The 18,838-nt window shown below is 43.2% G+C and overlaps 1 protein-coding gene across 3 annotated transcripts in view; it reads left to right on the top strand.

The window, feature by feature from the left end:
• Positions 1–18,838, top strand: part of cemip (cell migration inducing hyaluronidase 1) — a 264,056-nt gene that overhangs the window by 221,394 nt on the left and 23,824 nt on the right. For all 3 annotated transcript variants that reach the window (XM_084006631.1, XM_084006632.1, XM_084006633.1), the window contains exons 22-23: positions 826–1,041; positions 10,469–10,680. In XM_084006631.1, coding sequence (XP_083862757.1) covers positions 826–1,041; positions 10,469–10,680 — 428 coding nt within the window. The remainder of the gene's footprint in view (positions 1–825; positions 1,042–10,468; positions 10,681–18,838) is intronic.

The raw sequence follows: 18,838 nt of genomic DNA, 5'->3' as shown, positions 1-18,838 counted from the left end.
AAATCTCATTCCAGCTAGTGTCCTCCTTTCTTGGATGAGACTGGACCGTTTGCGGACTTGGGCACCCCTGGTCTGGTTCATTTTTATTCATGGAAAGAGCTAGATTTTTTTTTTTTAAAAAGTACTGACAAATACTTTTGAAAACATCAAGACTGGAAAAACAAATCTGAAATGAATCACATCATTTCTTTTGGAACGTCTCAATGGTATTTCTCATTCACGTATTTTTTTTTTCAAATGTTAGTTAATAATAATAATAATAAAATAACTAGTAATCATGATGATGATGATAATTATAATAATGATTAAATAAATAATAATTCCCTGACCACCGGTGTCCACCACGGTGTTTGAGGGTTACCGCCGCTTGAGGCACCTACGACCATTAGCCCACAGCTCACCGCCGCAGCTTTGGCAATGAAAGCTTTGAACATCACCCACGCAGGTTCGATGCCCCCAACCTCCACAGGGGTGCAATGGAGTCCATTTATGATCACATATAGCAGTTTCCCTTTAGACCAGTATGCCAGATGTTCCAGGGTTAAAGGAGGAATGTTACCTGGAGTCAATCTAGGACTGTTGGTGGCTTATTTAGGCTCCATTTACATTGGAACAACTCTTGCTTTTGACAAAAATGTATTTTTGATGTAAACGAATTAGTTCAGGCACTCTGAACTGTCCTCATCACGATGAGCCCATTTCATGTAAACTGAGTTCAAATCAGGTTGAAAACAGTGACAATGTTTCAGATATTGAGCAGAGAGCAGCAGATATGATCATGAATGATAGATATGGGCTGACGTATGAAACACTACATCCCTCTAGATCACGTCTCGGGTGTTTTTTGGGGAGCCGGGTCCCTGGTTTAATAAGATGCAGATGGATGGGGACAAGACAACCATCTTCCATGATGTCGACGGCTCGGTCAGCGAGTACCCGGGAGCCTTCCTGGTTAAAGAGGACAACTGGCTGCTGCGTCACCCTGACTGCATCGATGTCCCCGACTGGAAGGCTGCTATCTGCAGCGGCCACTACGCACAGGTGAGTCTCTTTTCTGTGGCATCCTATTAGACATGTGTTGATGACATTCATTTACATATTCAAATCAAAGTTCAAAGTGTATATTATCTGTACTATGTAAAATGAAAAAATCAATCATGCACTGGATGTTCTGTAGAGCATGTAATCATGTTCAAGGAATACTAGTAATGCTAGAAGAACTCTTAAACAAGAAAGAGATGCATGCCTTTGTTTTTCAATAATAGTTTTTCAAACATTGATGTGTTTTATGAAGTTTCCAGTACACCAAGTGTCTCGGGCAGGCTTTGCTTAGCTTCGCACAAAGACTGGATCAGGGGGAAACTGCTAGTGTAGTGCTTTCAGAGTGTTCCAACAACTTTAGTACAAGTCAAAGTCTCAAAAAGAAATAATAAAATACTAAATACAGTGTTGTGTACGTAGTGACAGGCACAGAATATGTTTGTATATAAGAAGTGGACGTAGTCATGGTGACGTCAACCGTTGGTTTCTGGACGACGGTTTTGATGCCGTAAGTTACCATATTTGGACTGTGGAGGAGCGACGGGTGGATCTGATGAACACAAGCAGCAGAGCAGCACCCTTACTGGATCTGGATACACCTGGATTCTGGTGTGAAGCTGTTAATGTTAGCTTCATAATTCAAGGTCAACTTTATAGCTAAGAGTTAAAGTCATCTTAGTAGCTAACTGCATTGGTAGCGTTGTAGCTGTCAATCACAAGGTAGCCCTGCCCCTAATACAATCAGACTTCTTCTGGTACAAAGAGACATGTTGCGGCTGTGTTGGATGGGATAGTCACAGTCCAGGGCCCGGTTTCCAGAAAATGTCCACTCTTAGTGTGCTACGAAGACTCCTACGTTATGACTTACCAAAGTTGTTTACCTCTATAGTCGTGGTTCCCGAACGGTCTCTTAGGAGTCTTCTTAAGAAACACTCCTTACGTCGTACGTACACGGTGCTGTCCAGAAAGAAAGTGCTGAAATCGATTGCTCAGAGTTCGATTTTCCATTTCATGCGCAGGTGCATGACAGCATTATATTATAAAATGTAGGCTATTGCAGTGTTTGCGAATTAAACATGAAATCCTTCTAGGCCTAAACATTTATTTAACCATGGTCGAACATACTACCATATACTGATTTAAAAAAAGATATAGAAAATATAGAAACAGCGGGGGAGATCGAGCCAATTACATCCTTAATCACATGCGTATTTGTTGCCGTTGTAGTCGAAACGTATGCAATATAGCAGCGTCGGTCTATATATCCATGGGATTGAAGTTGATCCTTATGAAATTATGTATCCCAACTAAACGGCTGCGAGGACGGCGACGTCTTTGGTTCAGCACGAGGATGCGTTGTATCGCTGCCATAGTTTTGCCACTGTTCACAAGCGTCACCGGAGTCCATTTATGACATTTTTTAATTGTTTGACGATGTGCCAATTTCCCAAATTGCTTGCAAGTTTGTGCATGCCTTGACATTGACTAGGCCTAATGGGCTGATTAAATGACACTGTAACATACCAGGCTACTGAGGTTGCGGTAAAGCTTAGCCTTGTGATGAAATGCATGCACATTTTATTTTTATTTTCTTCATGAATGACTTAAAACCATTTGTTACAGCCACTTTGCTGTTTTTTACTTTTAATATAATTTATTTGCCGCTTTGGAGTATGGAAGGTTTTTGTATGACAAAATGATTTCGTATTATTATCTTATTTGTTCTCGTATGTTATTTGACGTTTGTCATCGTCATGGGGGCTGAGGAATGTTTGTGTTGGCCGATGGATGAGCGTAGCCTGGTAACATCCTTTGTTTTGACCACTACTGTTGATATAAATTATTTGTTTGATATTTTCTTCGTTAAGATGGCATTTTTTACCTAATTTAAGAGCGCATTGGATTACTTTTTTGTTCCTGGAAAGGATCGAATAAATATTTTTTCTATATCGAGAGTGTGCGTAACAATACATTCACGTTTTTACATTGTTCATCGCCACAAGAAACTTCGGTCGAAATGGACACCACACCATTGGTGAAACACAACACTGGCAATGTGCAGTTCCATGCGCAACGGGGATTTCTGGATCACTGTAGCCTACAGTGGCGGCGACTAGCGTCAGGAGCTGAAACATCGCTGCGGTAGAGCTAAGAAGGCTCTAAGAGTGCTCCAGACCACTCTTACCAATGTATGACCTACGAAAGAATTTCGTAGCAAAGAACGTTTCGGGAAACACACGAAATGTTAAGTAGGAACTCTAAGTAGGGGTTACAAATGACGTAGCGTTAAGAAGGCTTTAAGAAGGCTTCGGGAAACCGGGCCCAGACTGTTTGGAGGCAGAGGGGACAGAGTTCAGCTTCCTGACAGACTAATGTATGAAGCTGTTACCCAGGCTGGTGAGGGGGCCTGGGGGGCTCCAGTCTCTTCTCCCAGATGGCAGGAGACTGAAGAGGGCATGTGACGGATGGATGGGTGTTGTAAATGTCCAGGAGGCAGGCACCACTGATCTTCACTTAATAGTGAAAGCAAGCATATTTAACTTGCAGTAACAGATGAAAATGTATCCAGAACAAACACAAGTACTAGAAACTTAAATTCTAAAAATTAGACCAGATCAAATTGACGCAGTGACAAATTGTTGTTGTCTAAACCTAACATTGGTTTTGTTGTATAAACCTAACGTTGTTTTTTTGTCTAAACTTAACGTTGGTTTTGTTGTCTAAACCTAGCGTTGGTTTTGTTGTCTAAACCTAATGTTGGTTTTGTTGTCAGTGCAGACATTTCCAAAATACACTATATTGCCAAAAGTATTCTCTCACTTGCCTTGACTTGCCTATAAGTCATAATGACATCCCATTCTTAATCCATAGGGTTTAATATGACATCGGTCCACCCTTTGCAGCTATAACAGCTTCAACTCTTCTGGGAAGACTTTCCACAAAGTTTAGGAGTGTGTTTATGGGAATTTTTGACCATTCTTCCAGAAGCGTATTTGTGAGGTCACACACTGATGTTGGACGAGAAGGCCTGTCTCTCAGTCTCCACTCTAATTCATCCCCAAGGTGTTCTATCGGGTTGAGGTCAGGACTCTGTGCAGGCCAGTCAAGTTCATCCACACCAAAGTCGCTCATCCATGTCTTTATGGACCTTGCTTTGTGGAGGAAGGGGCTATCCCCAAACTGTTGCCACAAAGTTGGGAGCATGGAATTGTCCAACATCTCTTGGTATGCTGAAGCATTCAGAGTTCCTTTCACTGGAACTAAAGGGCCAAGCCCAGCTCATGAAAAACAACCCCACACCATAATCCCCCCTCCATCAAACTTTACACGTGGCACAATGCAGTCAGACAAGAACCGTTCTCCTGGCAACCGCCAAACCCAGATTCGTCCATCAGATTGCCAGATGGAGAAGCATGACTGGTCATTCCAGAGAACGCGTCTCCACTGCTCTAGAGTCCAGTGGCAGTGTGCTTTACACCACTGCATCCGACGCTTTGCATTGCACTTGCTGATGTATGGCTTGGATGCAGCTGATCGCCAAGCAAACCCATTCCATGAAGCTCTCTACACTGTTCTTGAGCTAATCTGAAGGCTACATGAAGTTTGGAGATCTCTAGCGATTGACTCTGCAGAAAGTTGGCTATCTATATGCCTCAGCATCGCTCACAATGCTCCATCATTTTACGTGGCCTAACACTCCTTGGCTGAGTTGCTGTCATTCCCAAACACTTCCACTTTGTTATAATCCCACTGACCATTGATTGTGGAATATTTAGGTGTGAGGACATTTCACGACTGGACTTGTTGCACAGGTGGCATCCTATCACAGTACCAAGCTGGAATTCACTGGCGTCACCGGAGTCCATTTATGACATTTTTTAATTGTTTGACGATGTGCCAATTTCCCAAATTGCTTGCAAGTTTGTGCATGCCTTGACATTGACTAGGCCTAATGGGCTGATTAAATGACACTGTAATATACCAGGCTACTGAGGTTGCTCCTGAGAGCGACCCATTTTTTCACAAATGTTTGTAGAAACCGTCTGCATGCCTAGGTGCCTGCTTTTATACACCTGTGGCCAAGGAAGTGATTGGAACTCCTGGTTTCAATTATTTGGATGGTTGAGTGAATACTTTTGGCAATATAGTGTACATTAATTTGATTGAAAAAATGTATGTCCATGTATACAAATCTGTGTATTACAATTTTATGATTATTTAAATGTGTATACAATAGGGGTGTAACGGTACACAAAAATCTCGGTTCGGTACGTACCTCGGTTTTGAGGTCACGGTTCGGTTCATTTTCGGTACAGTAAGAAAACAAAATGCAAAATATAAATGTGCTAGTTGTTTATTACTTTTGTGCTTTTAACAGTAGGAACATGCACTGGAGCTAGAATGCTGCTCAAAAATATTTATTTAAAAAATAAAAATAAATAAAAATAACAGACTGTTTCTTTAAAAAAAATATTTTCTCCATCTGATGTGCAAAATTGAACAGTTGCAACACTAAATAGTTTCAAGTTGTTGCTCAGATTAAATAACATGAATAAGGCTCAGACTGTTTTTTTAAAAACAAATCTTTTCTCCATCTGATGTGCAAAATTGAACAGGGCAGGGAGAGGCTGTTTAAATGCGTCGGGGAGCTGTGTTTGCACTAACGTTACGCTCGTCTTTCTCCTCGTTGTAGCGATGTTCACGTGGGGGTGGTGCCGTTTCAAATGCGTCAACAGGTTTGACGTGTTGCCAGAAACATACCCGACCTCACATGAACAATGTCGGCAAACCGCTTTGCCGAAGTGTTCCCAAACGGGAGACCTTAATGTCGCGGGAGGGTCCTCCAACTCTGGCTTGTTGCCAACGCTAGCGGCATTAGCCATGACGTCCGCTACTACTGCTGTTTATTGTGTTGCGGTGTGCGCAACTGCGCATGTGCGGCTGCAGCATGCTCCACACGTGCGGTCCTCTACTTAATATGTCCGTATGGAAACTCGTTCGGTACGCCTCCGTTCCGAACCGAGCACCCCGTACCGAAACGGTTCAATACAAATACATGTACCGTTACACCCCTAGTATACAACATTATTATTATCAACCTTTTCATAATTTATATGTAAATTACTTTCAATAAACATTTGAAAGGCTTCAAAAGTTGATACATTCAATAATTTTATTCAGAGTATTAATGCCCCGATCAGAAACACCTCTTATCAAAGTGTGTTGGTCAATCTGCTGATACAGACCAAAAAAATACATCTACCTCCATCAAAATGAATAGAAATGCTCCCAAACTTGTGTTTGGCACCTTTAAAACAATTCATAAACAGCCCAAATCACTCTGCCTCAGATGGCTTTACAGTCTGTCAACATAGCACACCTTATGTGTTACACCATTCAGACATCGATGGTATCTTGACAGCAGGACTTATCACAAAACACAGAGTTTGAGAGTACATCACCGTGCTCACCCACTCCGTGTTAATTTATTGCTCCGACCACACGCCGAAAAACGTGTCTTCTTCTAAGGTATCTTGCAATATCTTGTAACAGCAATTCACACCTCATGTAGCCTGATACTGGCGAGGTGAAGAAATGCATAACTTATAATAAAACTGTATATCTTAAAACATTACTAAACAGAATACAGATTGAATTAAATATGTTGTGTAAACAAACAAAAATACTATTATTATGGGTATTACCAGTGTTGTATAGTAACGAAGTAAAAATACTTCGTTACTTTACTTAAGTAGTATATTTTTATATTTGTACTTTACTTTACTACTTCTATTTCTGACGACTTTTACTTTTACTTCACTACATTTTCCGAAAAAAATCAGTACTTTTACTCCGTTACATTTACCTGAGCATCCTCGTTACTCGTTACAAAATAAGAAGGAACGTGACAGCCAATGGACAATCTTTGTTTGGTTGTAGTGGGACTAGTAGCCAATGATGTTGGGAGATACAGACCGCAAGACGTTATCATTGGTTTACCCCGTTGTGCGGCGGATGAAATCAGCGGCCAAATTTCAAATTAATGGTCGCATTGTCATGCTAGTAGTAGTCTCAGACAAGTCGGGTCTCTAATGTTAGCCTACTTGAAGAGAAGGAGGAAGACAGAGAAGCAAAATGTCAGAGATGGAGGAGGTGACTGAATCGGTGACTGAACCTGCTGCTGAAACAACCAGCATAGTGTTACTGTCAATCAGGCCCGGAGTGGCTAATCGGGAGGACCGGGACAATTCCCGGTGGGCCGGTCTGACTTTTGGGCCGCGAGGGCCGGTGTTCAATTATTATTTTTATTTATTTTTGTGCCGGTGTTCAGTCATGGCACTGAGTGGAGTGGGTATCACGTGTATGCGTCGCGGGGATTCCCGCAGGTAAATAGACACAAGAACCCAGCCGAACTCTCGGCCCTGATGCCCCCAGATCATGGTGAAAAGCCCGCGGTCCTCACTAAAACACAGGCCCGCCCAGGTCCACAAGAGTCCACACAGGCGGACTCTCCGTCGAACGCGAAACGCCAAGACGCGCCGCACGCAAACCAGCCGGGAAACAGACGGCTGAACACGGCCGAACTATGGGCACTTGTGCCCCCAAGGCTGTGTGAAAAGCCCGTGCAGCTCACTTAAGCACCGGCCGGTCCAGGTCCGCGCCACGCCACAATTACGCACAGCGAAGCCGGACTTCTGCTCCGTCCGTACACACGTAAAACACTCGGGTGCGTTGCGGGGATTCCCGCAGGTAAATGGACACAAGAACCCAGCCGAACTGTCGGGACTATCACCCTCAGAGCTGGCTGAAAAGCCCGCGGACATCGGTCAAACACCGGCCCGCCCAGGTCCACAAGAGTCCACACAGGCGGACTCTCCGTCGAACGCGAAACGCCAAGACGCGCCGCACGCAAACCAGCCGGGAAACAGACAGCTGAACACGGCCGAACTATGGGCACTTGTGCCCACAAGGCTGTGTGAAAATACACGGAATTACAAGGCTTTAGAGAACAGTGCGCTATTGTATGCTTAACATGTAAAGTTATAATTACATTATTTTAATATAATAGGTCGTGATCTAAAGTGGGCCGGTATGAAACTCCAGGGCTGAAAATGAGTCCCACTCCGGCCCTGCTGTCAATAGACTTTAATGGTGAAGCAAAGAGTGTGTTGTTCCACGCAGTGAAACTATACAGTCGAGGATTACGTTTTTGTTTGTTTGTTTTTGTTTTTTACTGCCCCTCGGCCCCTGAGCGTCTCCGTGGTCTAACGTGAGTGGGCTTGGCCTCTGCTAGCCAAAAACTGAACTCCTGGGTTATTGAATGATCTGTCTGTCTTTTTCTGGTGTTATTGGAGACCGTACCTGTGTTTGGAGAGTCCGAGTTTTGATATAGCAAACCAGCTGATGATGACAGTCAGACTAATTTACATAGTGGTAGTGTTATTAATAAGTTAGCTTTTAAATCATGCAGCTGAAATCGCTATGTTTAGTATTACCTGTGGCCAAGAAGGAGTGTGTGAGTGGGCAAATTTCTGATTGCGTTTTATTAACAGTACTTTTTACTTTTGATACTTAAGTACAGTAAATTCAAGCTACTTTTTTACTTTTACTCAAGTAATATTCTAGCAGGCAACTTTCACTTTTACTTGAGTAATTTTCCAGTAAGGTACTTTTACTTTTACTCAAGTATGGCTTTTGGGTACTTTATACAACACTGGGTATTACCAGGTGCTACATTCCTCCTCTGCAGAATAAATGTTGTCCCTCAACATTAGCACAATTTGTTAGAACATTTTACTCACAATGGTAATATCTTTCTTTTGAAAGTAAGAAACAGGTAAATAGTTTAAGTGCATTTCACATGTTGTGTGGCGGCAGCGAGCTGACTAGCATGCCTACGTTCTAGCCTAAAACTGTTCAACTGCAGGGCAAACTACTACTGAACCTGGCTGTTTGCTCACAAAGAACTCAAAGGCATTATCCCTTGAGGTGTCCTGTCCCCATGTTCACAACTACATGTTTTTGTTTTGAAACAATAACATGTTCACATGTTTGCTTTTTACAGGCAGCAGGGGAGGGGGAGAGGAGGGGAGGGGCCTAGTGAGCGGAGTGAGAGAGGTGGAGAGGAGCGCTGCGCATGAGGACTCAGAGAGATGCTGCACTCACACAAACTCTGTGAAGAAATCCAAGTGATTTGCTAAACTTATAGAAGAGATACTATAGATATTTGGATCGATCCGCCCACCCCTAACAACGACATGCTGTTTCTAAAGTGCTAGAAGGTCGTGTCACTCGACTCATCAGGAGAAAACAAATTCCGTAACGTTTAATTGGATCTCAACATTGACGTTCATTTCACACAATCTGAACTAATTCACGTTCAAGTTCTTTATTTACAAATGTGTTGTGTTCAGTTCAAAGTTCACAGAAAAATGAACGTGTTCAATGAACGCTGTTAAAAGAATTTGTCCGTAAACGAATAAATTCACCCAAGGAGGAGATCAGAGTCAGAAGTAAAGTCGACGTCTGACTTTAATCTTGTACAAGAGGAGCAGTTACAATGCAACAACGTATGAGGATGCTACAGAGAAAGTGCTCAAATCAGTGTTGTGACTTTTAAAGGCAAAGGAGATAATGCGTAACTGGCAGATAATCTTCGTGCAGAACCAGACATCCTGACTACCAGGCCTCTGATAACATTTAGGTCAGCAATGGGGATACTGAAGTAATAAACAGTTCAACACATAAAGCTGTAACCTGAACAAAGAAAACTTTAAGACATGAGGTTATACAAAATTCTTATAACAAACGCGTTCTTTTGAACTCGTTCATGCACAACTCATGGGAGTTGGGCACAACTATTCCTCATGGGAGTTACATCCTTCCTCCTCACTTATCCCAAATATTATATCAATTGGCAAACGCGGCTTTCTACCAAAAAGCAAATAGAAAGGAGAGTAACCCGTTGCTTCACTAGTGGTACTATTGTTACTATTGTACAACTTTGCTCAGAAAGTCACTCCAATTTCCCTTTTGCTCCTCATCCAAGGTCTGCAGCACAGATAACAATTTACCATTACATCTTTCAGCTGGGTTCCCTTGTGGATGGTAGGGAGTTGTTTTAGAGTTTGCAATGCCTGTGTACTGCAGTTGTCAAACTCTCTCCTTGATCATGGTATATTTTAGCAGGGAAACCATATTTCATGGCAAAATTGTTAAAAATCGTATCTGCTGCCTGAATTGTTACGGGTTGGGTACTCTTGGGCAAACTTGGTAAAGTTGACAATAATAACCAAAATATATTCTATGTCCTGGAACGAAATGAGATGATATATATAATTATAATTATTTTGGGTAAGCCTTTATTTTCCATTTTTTATCCAAATATTAGAATCAACCTTCTAACTCTATGTTCTGTTTTGTCCAGATCTACGTCCAGACACGTAACCCTGCAAACCTGAACATGCACATAGTGAAGGACGAGTACCCCGATCGGCCCCTGACACTAGAGGGCGCACTGGGCAAGAAGAAACACTACCAGCAGTTCCAGCCGGTGATCACACTAGCCAAAGGTTACACCATCCACTGGGACCAGGCAGCACCCGCCGAGGTCATCATCTGGCTCATCAACTTCAACAAGTCAGTGGACGCATGAGCATTATGACAAACGGCGCCTTCACACATAGCATGTTGACAGCAGTTACTAAAAAATAAATCATGTCATTCTAAAGATGTTCCAGCAACAGTGTGGGAAGTGGCATCTTACAACACCCCTGGTCTCTTTATGCATTTAAAATGAAGAGCTCAAGAGATGTTTCTTTCTAAACTCTTACTTGGCTCACATATATAAACTATCAAGCTGATAAATAAAAAACCTTTAAAAACCTTTTAACTCTTTGAGATCACCTTCCCAGTATTCTTCACCTATTTATAATAATAATAATAATAATAATAATAATAATAATAGACAATTGACAGATGACCAGATGTGAGAGGACGCTGGCCTGGTTGTGTTCGCCGCTTCTCCATCTGAGTTTAAGCTTACATTTAAGTTTGTTTTGTTTTCCTGCTGCTCCCCAGCAAACTTCTCTCCCTCCCCCCCCAAACTTGTCCTTTCGATATCTCACCAATTCCTCTTGGATTCTACAAATAATTGCTACTTGACTGGACTGTTCACTTACCTGTCGCACTTTTCCACTGCCTCTGGTAAATCTAACGTCAAGTAGCTGTTCAGCTAGCAGCCTCCTGCTAGCCAGCAACCACCAACATGCTAGTCAGCTCGCTGCCGCCACACTATTGGACACTCCTGTCTCTGCACTTCACTCCATCCCTGGTCATCAAGTCCGTGGCTACCAACCAACAACTTCATACTCATCGTTACATCCTGCCGGCCGGCATGTCTCTGAAGTACTCCACCTCGCGACTATTCAAACTCAACGACTTCACCACTCCTCCATGCATCTCAGTCATCAAAACACTTGGACTTCTACGCCGACCCCATTACATCCACAGAGCCTCCCATAGAAAGTTTGTTTACTCCTGGTCTGACCAATCCACTCTTTCCATCCCTTCCCTCTGGTCAACTGCACGCAGCGCCACAATTCCACTATGTCATCACAACAACGTACATGTGCGATCTGCCTGCCCCTGCACCATAGCCAAAGTGCCACTGCCTGTTCAAATCCAACCACATAACGGACAATAATCCAGACTTTCTCTGCATAACTGAGACATGGCAAAAACCTGAATATTTCTCACTGAATCAGACCACACACCCCGGATACTCATACATCGATAAGCCATGCTTCCATGGGCATGGTGGTGGTATAGCCACATTCTACAGACAAAACATTACTACAAGTTTAGTAACCATCTCTCCCCTCCCTTTTGGCTGACACCATCCCTGATCCCGCCCTCATCCAGAATGCCTCCACTGCTGACCTGGTCACAACCTACAATGACACCCTCTCCTCCTGTCTCAATCAACTGGCTCCCATAAAAACTCAAATTTTTTCCTTAATTCACTCCGCCCCTTGGTACACTGATCATCTCCATCACCTAAAATCCAAGGGCCACCAGCTCGAATGGCTAGCCAAGAGAACCGGTCTCACTGTCCACAAAGATGCCTATAAACAACACCAACAGCACTACAAAGAGGCCTTCAACAGCGCACGCTCCTCCTACTACTCCTCCATCATACAATCTGGGAGCAACAATGCTAAGAATTTGTTCTCTACCATCAACAAACTTCTCAAACTGATGGACACCATCTCCTCCTCCTTCACTGTCAGTAAATGCACCTAATTTCTGTCACACTTCCCAACAAAAATTGACACAACCTGCAACACCTTCCATTCATCCACTCTCCTCCTTCACAGAAATTTCCACATAAGAACCATCCACCATACTCACTGGCATGAAAACCTCAACCTGTATCCTGGACCCCTCCCCTCCACCCTAGCCGTGGCCTGCCTCCCCTCACTCTCCCCCGATCACCCTGGTAATAAACTCCTCTCTTTCCACTGGCCTTGTCCCATGCTCAAACTTGCTGTTGTCAGTTAAAATCTCACCTTGACCACAATAACCTCAGCTTCCGCTCCAGACACAGTTCAGAAACAGCTCTCCTAAAGGTCACGAATGACATTCTCCTCTCTGCCAACTCTGGTTCCCTCTCCATCCTCCTTGACCTTCGTGCCTCCTTCGACACCATCAACCACTCCATCATCATCTCCTGCCTCCAGTCCTCACCTGGCATCACCGGGACTGCTCTCACCTGGTTCAAATCTTATCTCTCTGACAGACACCAATTCATTTCCATCAACAAATGCAAATCCCACACATCCCCAGTCATCCACGGTATCCCCCAGGGCTTGATACTTGGTCCCCTGCTTTTCATCCTCGCCGATGACACACACCTTTACCTCTTCACTAAGACCATCACTGCAGACACCCATTCCACCCTCACCACCTGCCTCACTGATGTCAAAACTTGGATGCAACACAACTCTTCAAAACGTAACTGGAATAAATCTGAAATCCTTATCATCGGCCCAAACTCCCTCACCCGCTCCACCCAGGATTTCTACCTCAATATTGATGGTTCCATCATCAACCCCTCCACTCACGTCCGCAACCTAGGCATCATTCTTGACCCCACCCTCTCACTCCTCCCCCATGTTAACCAGAATACAAAAACAGCCTTTTACCACCTCAGGAACATTGCCCGTCTCCGTCCCTCCTTTTCACTGTCAGGTCCCTCCCTTTCACTGTGCATTAATCTCACTTCATTGACTATTGCAACTCCATCCTTTATGGCTCATCATCCTCCATGACCTCGACTGGCTCCCATCAAATATCGGATTGATTTGAAATACGACTGATCACCTTCAAAGGCCTCAACAAACTGGCCCCTCCCTACCTCTCTGACCTGTTAGTTAAGGTGGGGAGGGGGCGTCGCCCGGGAGGGTGTAAGGAACAGTGTAACTAACTTTAGCTTTTCAAAATAACATGGTACAACAATACAAATATACCATAAATAAAGGGCAATAAACAGCAACTTAAACAAGAGGTTTTTGTGAAATTTTAACAGCAAAGGTACAAATAATATAACAAAGTGCAACAGCAAGGCAGTCAGACACTTATCTACTTATGGCAGAGCCGATAAGTAGCATCGCTACACGCTATTCTCCTCGGTGTAGACAAGAATTTCTCAAGGGCCCTGTTGTAGTTCAGGTCTTTCACTGGAGGACCATTTATGCTAATCTTCATGCAGGCTGCCAGACGTTTGCCCTGCAGCCTGTTCCTCAGGTCTGTCTTGATCTATACAGTGAATGAACTGAAGTTTAGTATTTTATACTTTTGTGTAATATTTTGATAGAACCTAAGACTGAGAGATGATAATGGACTTACCCTGTTCATTGCAGAGAAATCCCTCTCACAATTGACGCTGGAGACGGGTATTGTGAGGGCGAGGGCAGAGAGGAGGGACAGGTTTGGGTAGAGTAGATGGAGCTCATCATACCCTGATCCATTGCTGTCATCATCTCCAGCTGGGACTTGTCCTGATGGATGAGAACATTGGTCAATGACAGATATGCATGAACTCACATAAACAACTTAATATTGTGTTAATGACTGTCACTCACTTTCAGTATTCCGGTTGTTATTAGGACTCTGTAGCTCTGCCACTTTTGGAGAAGTGCCTTCTCACTGATGGGAGGTGTGGAAGAAAAAGTGGAGAAAGGAAAATACAGCGTTGCGATAAAGTCCATTCTAAATAATGTGGGTCAAAAGAGAGCTTTATACACAGAACCAAGGGGGGAGGTCTGATGGGTGGAATTGCATAGATTCAATACGTGTCTCTCCCAAGAGGAAGAGACATCCTAGGTAAACAGAAAGTTATGACTTCTCTCGGAACAGCTGGGTTCTTTCTACACAATGTCACATCAGGGGCCATTCATCAGGCCTTGATCAAGTATGTGCGATAAAGATGTTTCGGAGACGGTCCAGGAAGGTTGACAGATGAAAGGTCTTCTAATCAGAATAACAAGTTAACCACAATCAAATAGGGCAGCAGGACATTTGATGAGTACAAGAGGAAGGAATATTAGTATGAGATAAAAATAAGAATTGTAAGGTAACGCATTTTCTTCTACAGAGGGAACTGCTTGGCCAGTAGTTGTAGGTCTGAGACAGTCTGACTCTCATCAGCTTGTGGTCCTTGTGGTCTCAGGGAACTAAAAGCACCAAGAATCCCAAGCTCCTGGAACCTCAGCTCCAGGTGCTGAATGAGTCCATCAATGTAGGGGTCCATGACCTATTCACATTAGATGTGAGAGAAAATTCAAATGTAGGCTCATATTTCAGGCGGGTTATTATTGTTATTCATTCTTGAGCTTGTCAGTTGTGTCTGAAAACGTTCCCATAAGGTGGTGATGGAATGAGCTGTCCCACGTCTTGTCCTCTCCTCTTCTGCATCGATGTTCAGACTGGTCACCTTCTCTTAAACCTGAGCTAGAAAGGAGCCCTCAGGTTGCCGTTCACCTGCTGCTTTAATTTTCCTCAATGTCTCAGTGGTAACAGGAACCCATAATAGACATGGAAATTAAACATGATTGACATCATTGAACCATTTTAATGACGACTTGATGGCCTCTAAAATGGGCTCCTCCACCACTTCACCAATGATTTGGAGCATTTCGTCCACAATCCTGTGGGACCTATAGTTGGTCCTCTGATCAATCTAGGGAAATAATTGATCCTTAAATTAGAGTTAATTCTACTAGAAACAGATGACAGTAAATGTACACTGTAATAGATATATATTTTTTACCTTCAGTTTGGCAAAATATTTGCAGCCTAGGAGGTCTGCCAGATCCAACAATGTTGGGTCATATGTATGGTGCGCAATTTCATGCTTTACCAGCCAGTATAGACATTTAAAGCCACCAATTATGGCCTCATGCTCCAAATTCAAAATGGGCTGAAATGCCTCATTGATGGGCAGACCTAATACACAAACATTAAACAGTCACTGTTCATTTAAATAATGTAATAAATATAATTTTAATCACCCTGTTTTTTTTGGGGTTTTTTTTGTTATTCCCGAACCACTCAGAAACACTTACTTCAGCTTGATTGGGCTGCAATACCCACACATGAAACATGATTAGTTGAGCTCAAGTCCAAGGCATCACGTCTGTAGTTGCAGGGGACCTCTATGAAAGGCCTTTGAGAGGAGCCCTTTGACGGTGCATCCTGCATAGTCTGCAAAACATTCCTAGGAATAATACAATAACTGACTAAATATAGCTTAGACTACATTTTATATTTCATCATTTAACATAAAATTAATAATGCTCTACTCACCGTGTCCGGTATGGTAAATCTACCCTGCATATTTGGGGTCCATAGCCCACTCCTGGTTCCACCCACTGCCTTGGTGTTTAGAGGATTGCAGCGGTGAAGGAGTTGCTGGTGGTGGTGGCGGTTGGGGGGAGGAGGCGGTGCAGAGGGTGAAGTAGGCCGGCTTCGTCGCATGAAGAAGCCTGCAATTTTTGGTTGTGTTTTTCGCTCCATTTGGCTAAGTACATTGCGAGACAAAATCACATGCAAACTTCAAAAGCAGGCTAGGCTATACAGCCATGTGTAAATGTTAAACGCAATTAGCCCTGATAAGAAAACAATACACCTATCAAAATAATTCCAGGTAGCCTACTACGAATGAACAGTTGAAAGACTATTATATAGTATTTATTAGTATTTATAATTCAATAATAATCTTACCTTGATGTGACAGGTTGATTGTCAGGGTCAGCTATCCAAATTCCATATGAACGTCTTTCCGAAAATTGTTTGTTTTTTCCCCCAGATGAGGGATGTTGATCGAATGATGATAGATGGCACAATGACATACCACCAGATGCCGCTGTTCGGACGCATCGCGCGATTCAGAGGCATTCGGACGCATAGGCCCATTTTAAAAAGTTTATTTTATTTTTATTAATATTATTTTAATATGTTCTGCAGAGAAGGGAGACTAGTGTCGGAAACGGTTTGGAATGAAAGGGACAAAACATGACAGAGTAACACGGCGAATATCGCTAGTAGTTAGGCGGCAGCCCTTTGTTGTTAAGGCAGCCACCTAACAGGAAAGCACTGCGGGAAACCCTGCCAGACCTGAGGAATGCTCTTCCCAGCCATATCTGTCTTCAATCCTTCAAAACAGCCCTCAAAACTCACCTTTTCACTCTTTTAATCTCTTGTTTTTTTGTTCTGTTCTTTTTTGTTTAGATTTCGTTTGTTTCTTTAAGTAAAGCGTCTTTGATGAACTCTGAGTTTTCGGTTCCAGAACAGCAGTTCTGAATTAGTTCAATCAACTCTGAGTATGTAAACTCTGAGTTACGCGCGTGCCTGCCAACTCTACAAAGCCATCATCAATGGAGCTCCGATACTACGATTCACCATGGCAACCAGGAGAGAGTTATTAGATATTAGAGTGTTTATGTAGAAAACAAGCTCATCCTTAGAAAGCGGACCAACGTAACTGCATCAAAGTAGAGATAGTTGGCGTGGCAGACATTTACGGCCCGACTTAATGCTTATAACTGAATGAAACAGTCGATTGATTTAAGGTGATAAGTCTTTATTGTCATCCTCACAGAGCGACATTCTGGTGTAATGGTTAGCAACGCTGCCTATGGTGCAGGCGACAGGATTTCAACTCCCGTGGTTCACAAAGCAGCGCAATGAATAAATCACAATTTTCATATAGGTCTAATCCCCCCAGGCACAAAAAGAAAGTGGCTTCAGCTGAAAATTAAGCATAACAATATTGCACAAATATGTAGACTAAAGCATATGATTTTAATCATATTTCACATATTAAACAGTCAATATAAGCGGCTATTTCAACAAATAAATGTATTTTTTCAGAAAACTCCTGTTCGCAAAAAATCTAAAGAGCCCTGCAAAGAATCTGGATTATGTCTGCGATATAAAATGTTGAAAATGTCGGAGAATATTGTTTAGATATGTGATTGATCGGAAAAACGGAAAAACATCCTCTCCCGACGTAAAGTTGCTAGAATCACTTTTATTTCCATATCGATTAGGTTGACAAGGAAAGGACGGCAATTTTTTACAGAGTTGGTTCAGATTCCGGAAAAAGGCAGTGTTAATAGAATTTTCCCGTAAACGAATAAATTCACCCAAGGAGGAGATTGGAGACATAAGTAAAGTCGACGTCTGACATTAATCTTGTACAAGAGGAGCAGTTACAATGCAACAACGTGTGAGGATGCTACAGAGGAAGTGCTCAGGAGATAATACGTCATTGACAGTTAATCTTCATGCAGAACTAGACATCATGACTACCAGGCCTCTGATAACATTTAGGTCAGCAATGGGGATACTAAAGTAATAAACAGTTCAACACATAAAGCTGTAACCTGAACAAAGAAAACTTTAAGACATGAGGTCATACAAAATTCTTATAACAGGCAGAGCCATGTAGGGAGAAACTCAGGGTATGTTGAAGCAAACCTGCCAGTGAGCAGGTTAGGTTCATAGAGTGAGTTACTATGGTAACTGATGTTGGGACCTCACCATGAGGACTACACAATGCGGCCTACAAAAGCCTTCACACGCGGTCAGGACAAAGGAACAAAGGAGATAAAAAACTACAACCGCCATTTCAGTTTCACTTCTGTGTGAAACCAGTTGTGTGCAACGTCACACAACTGGTGCCCTATTGGCTGACAACCACAGGTACCCCAGGGGGTCCCTGGGAGCAGCCGTGAGCTATATCAACCGGCGCCGCCTTAAGAACTGGCTCTTCCATCGCAACACCACGTTGCAACAGGAGGCGACTCCTCCACTGCAGCACACCGCTACAACAGGAGGCCAACGTATAACGTCTGCAGCGTTTCCTTTGTCCTAGGCTACAGTCTTCTCCCCGATCTCGCTGGACGAGCGACAGACTGTTTTTCCCCGTTTTCCGCGACTCGCCCCTTTTCTTTTACTCGTTTTGGATCCTGAGAGATCGCCACAACCGCGCGATTCTCCGTGTTCGCCTGCAGAAGAGGAACTAAACCGGTTCCTGCATTCCAGCTACCAGCTCCTGTCTGAAGTCAGCTGACCAAATCGCCAAGCCGCGATTGTTGCCCGCGGAAGGAAGAAACATGAACTGTTTTCTTTATTCGAGTTTGATCAACGAGAGGAAAACGCCCCGCTCTCGTCTGGACTTAGCCGACTCATCACGTCCCCTCGGAGACTCACGAACTACCGCCACCGCCCG

The sequence above is a fragment of the Eutrigla gurnardus genome (genome assembly GCF_963514095.1).
Source record: "Eutrigla gurnardus genome assembly, chromosome: 1".
NCBI classification, from domain to species: Eukaryota; Metazoa; Chordata; class Actinopteri; order Perciformes; family Triglidae; genus Eutrigla; species Eutrigla gurnardus.
This window is presented reverse-complemented; position numbering and strand designations above follow the sequence as displayed.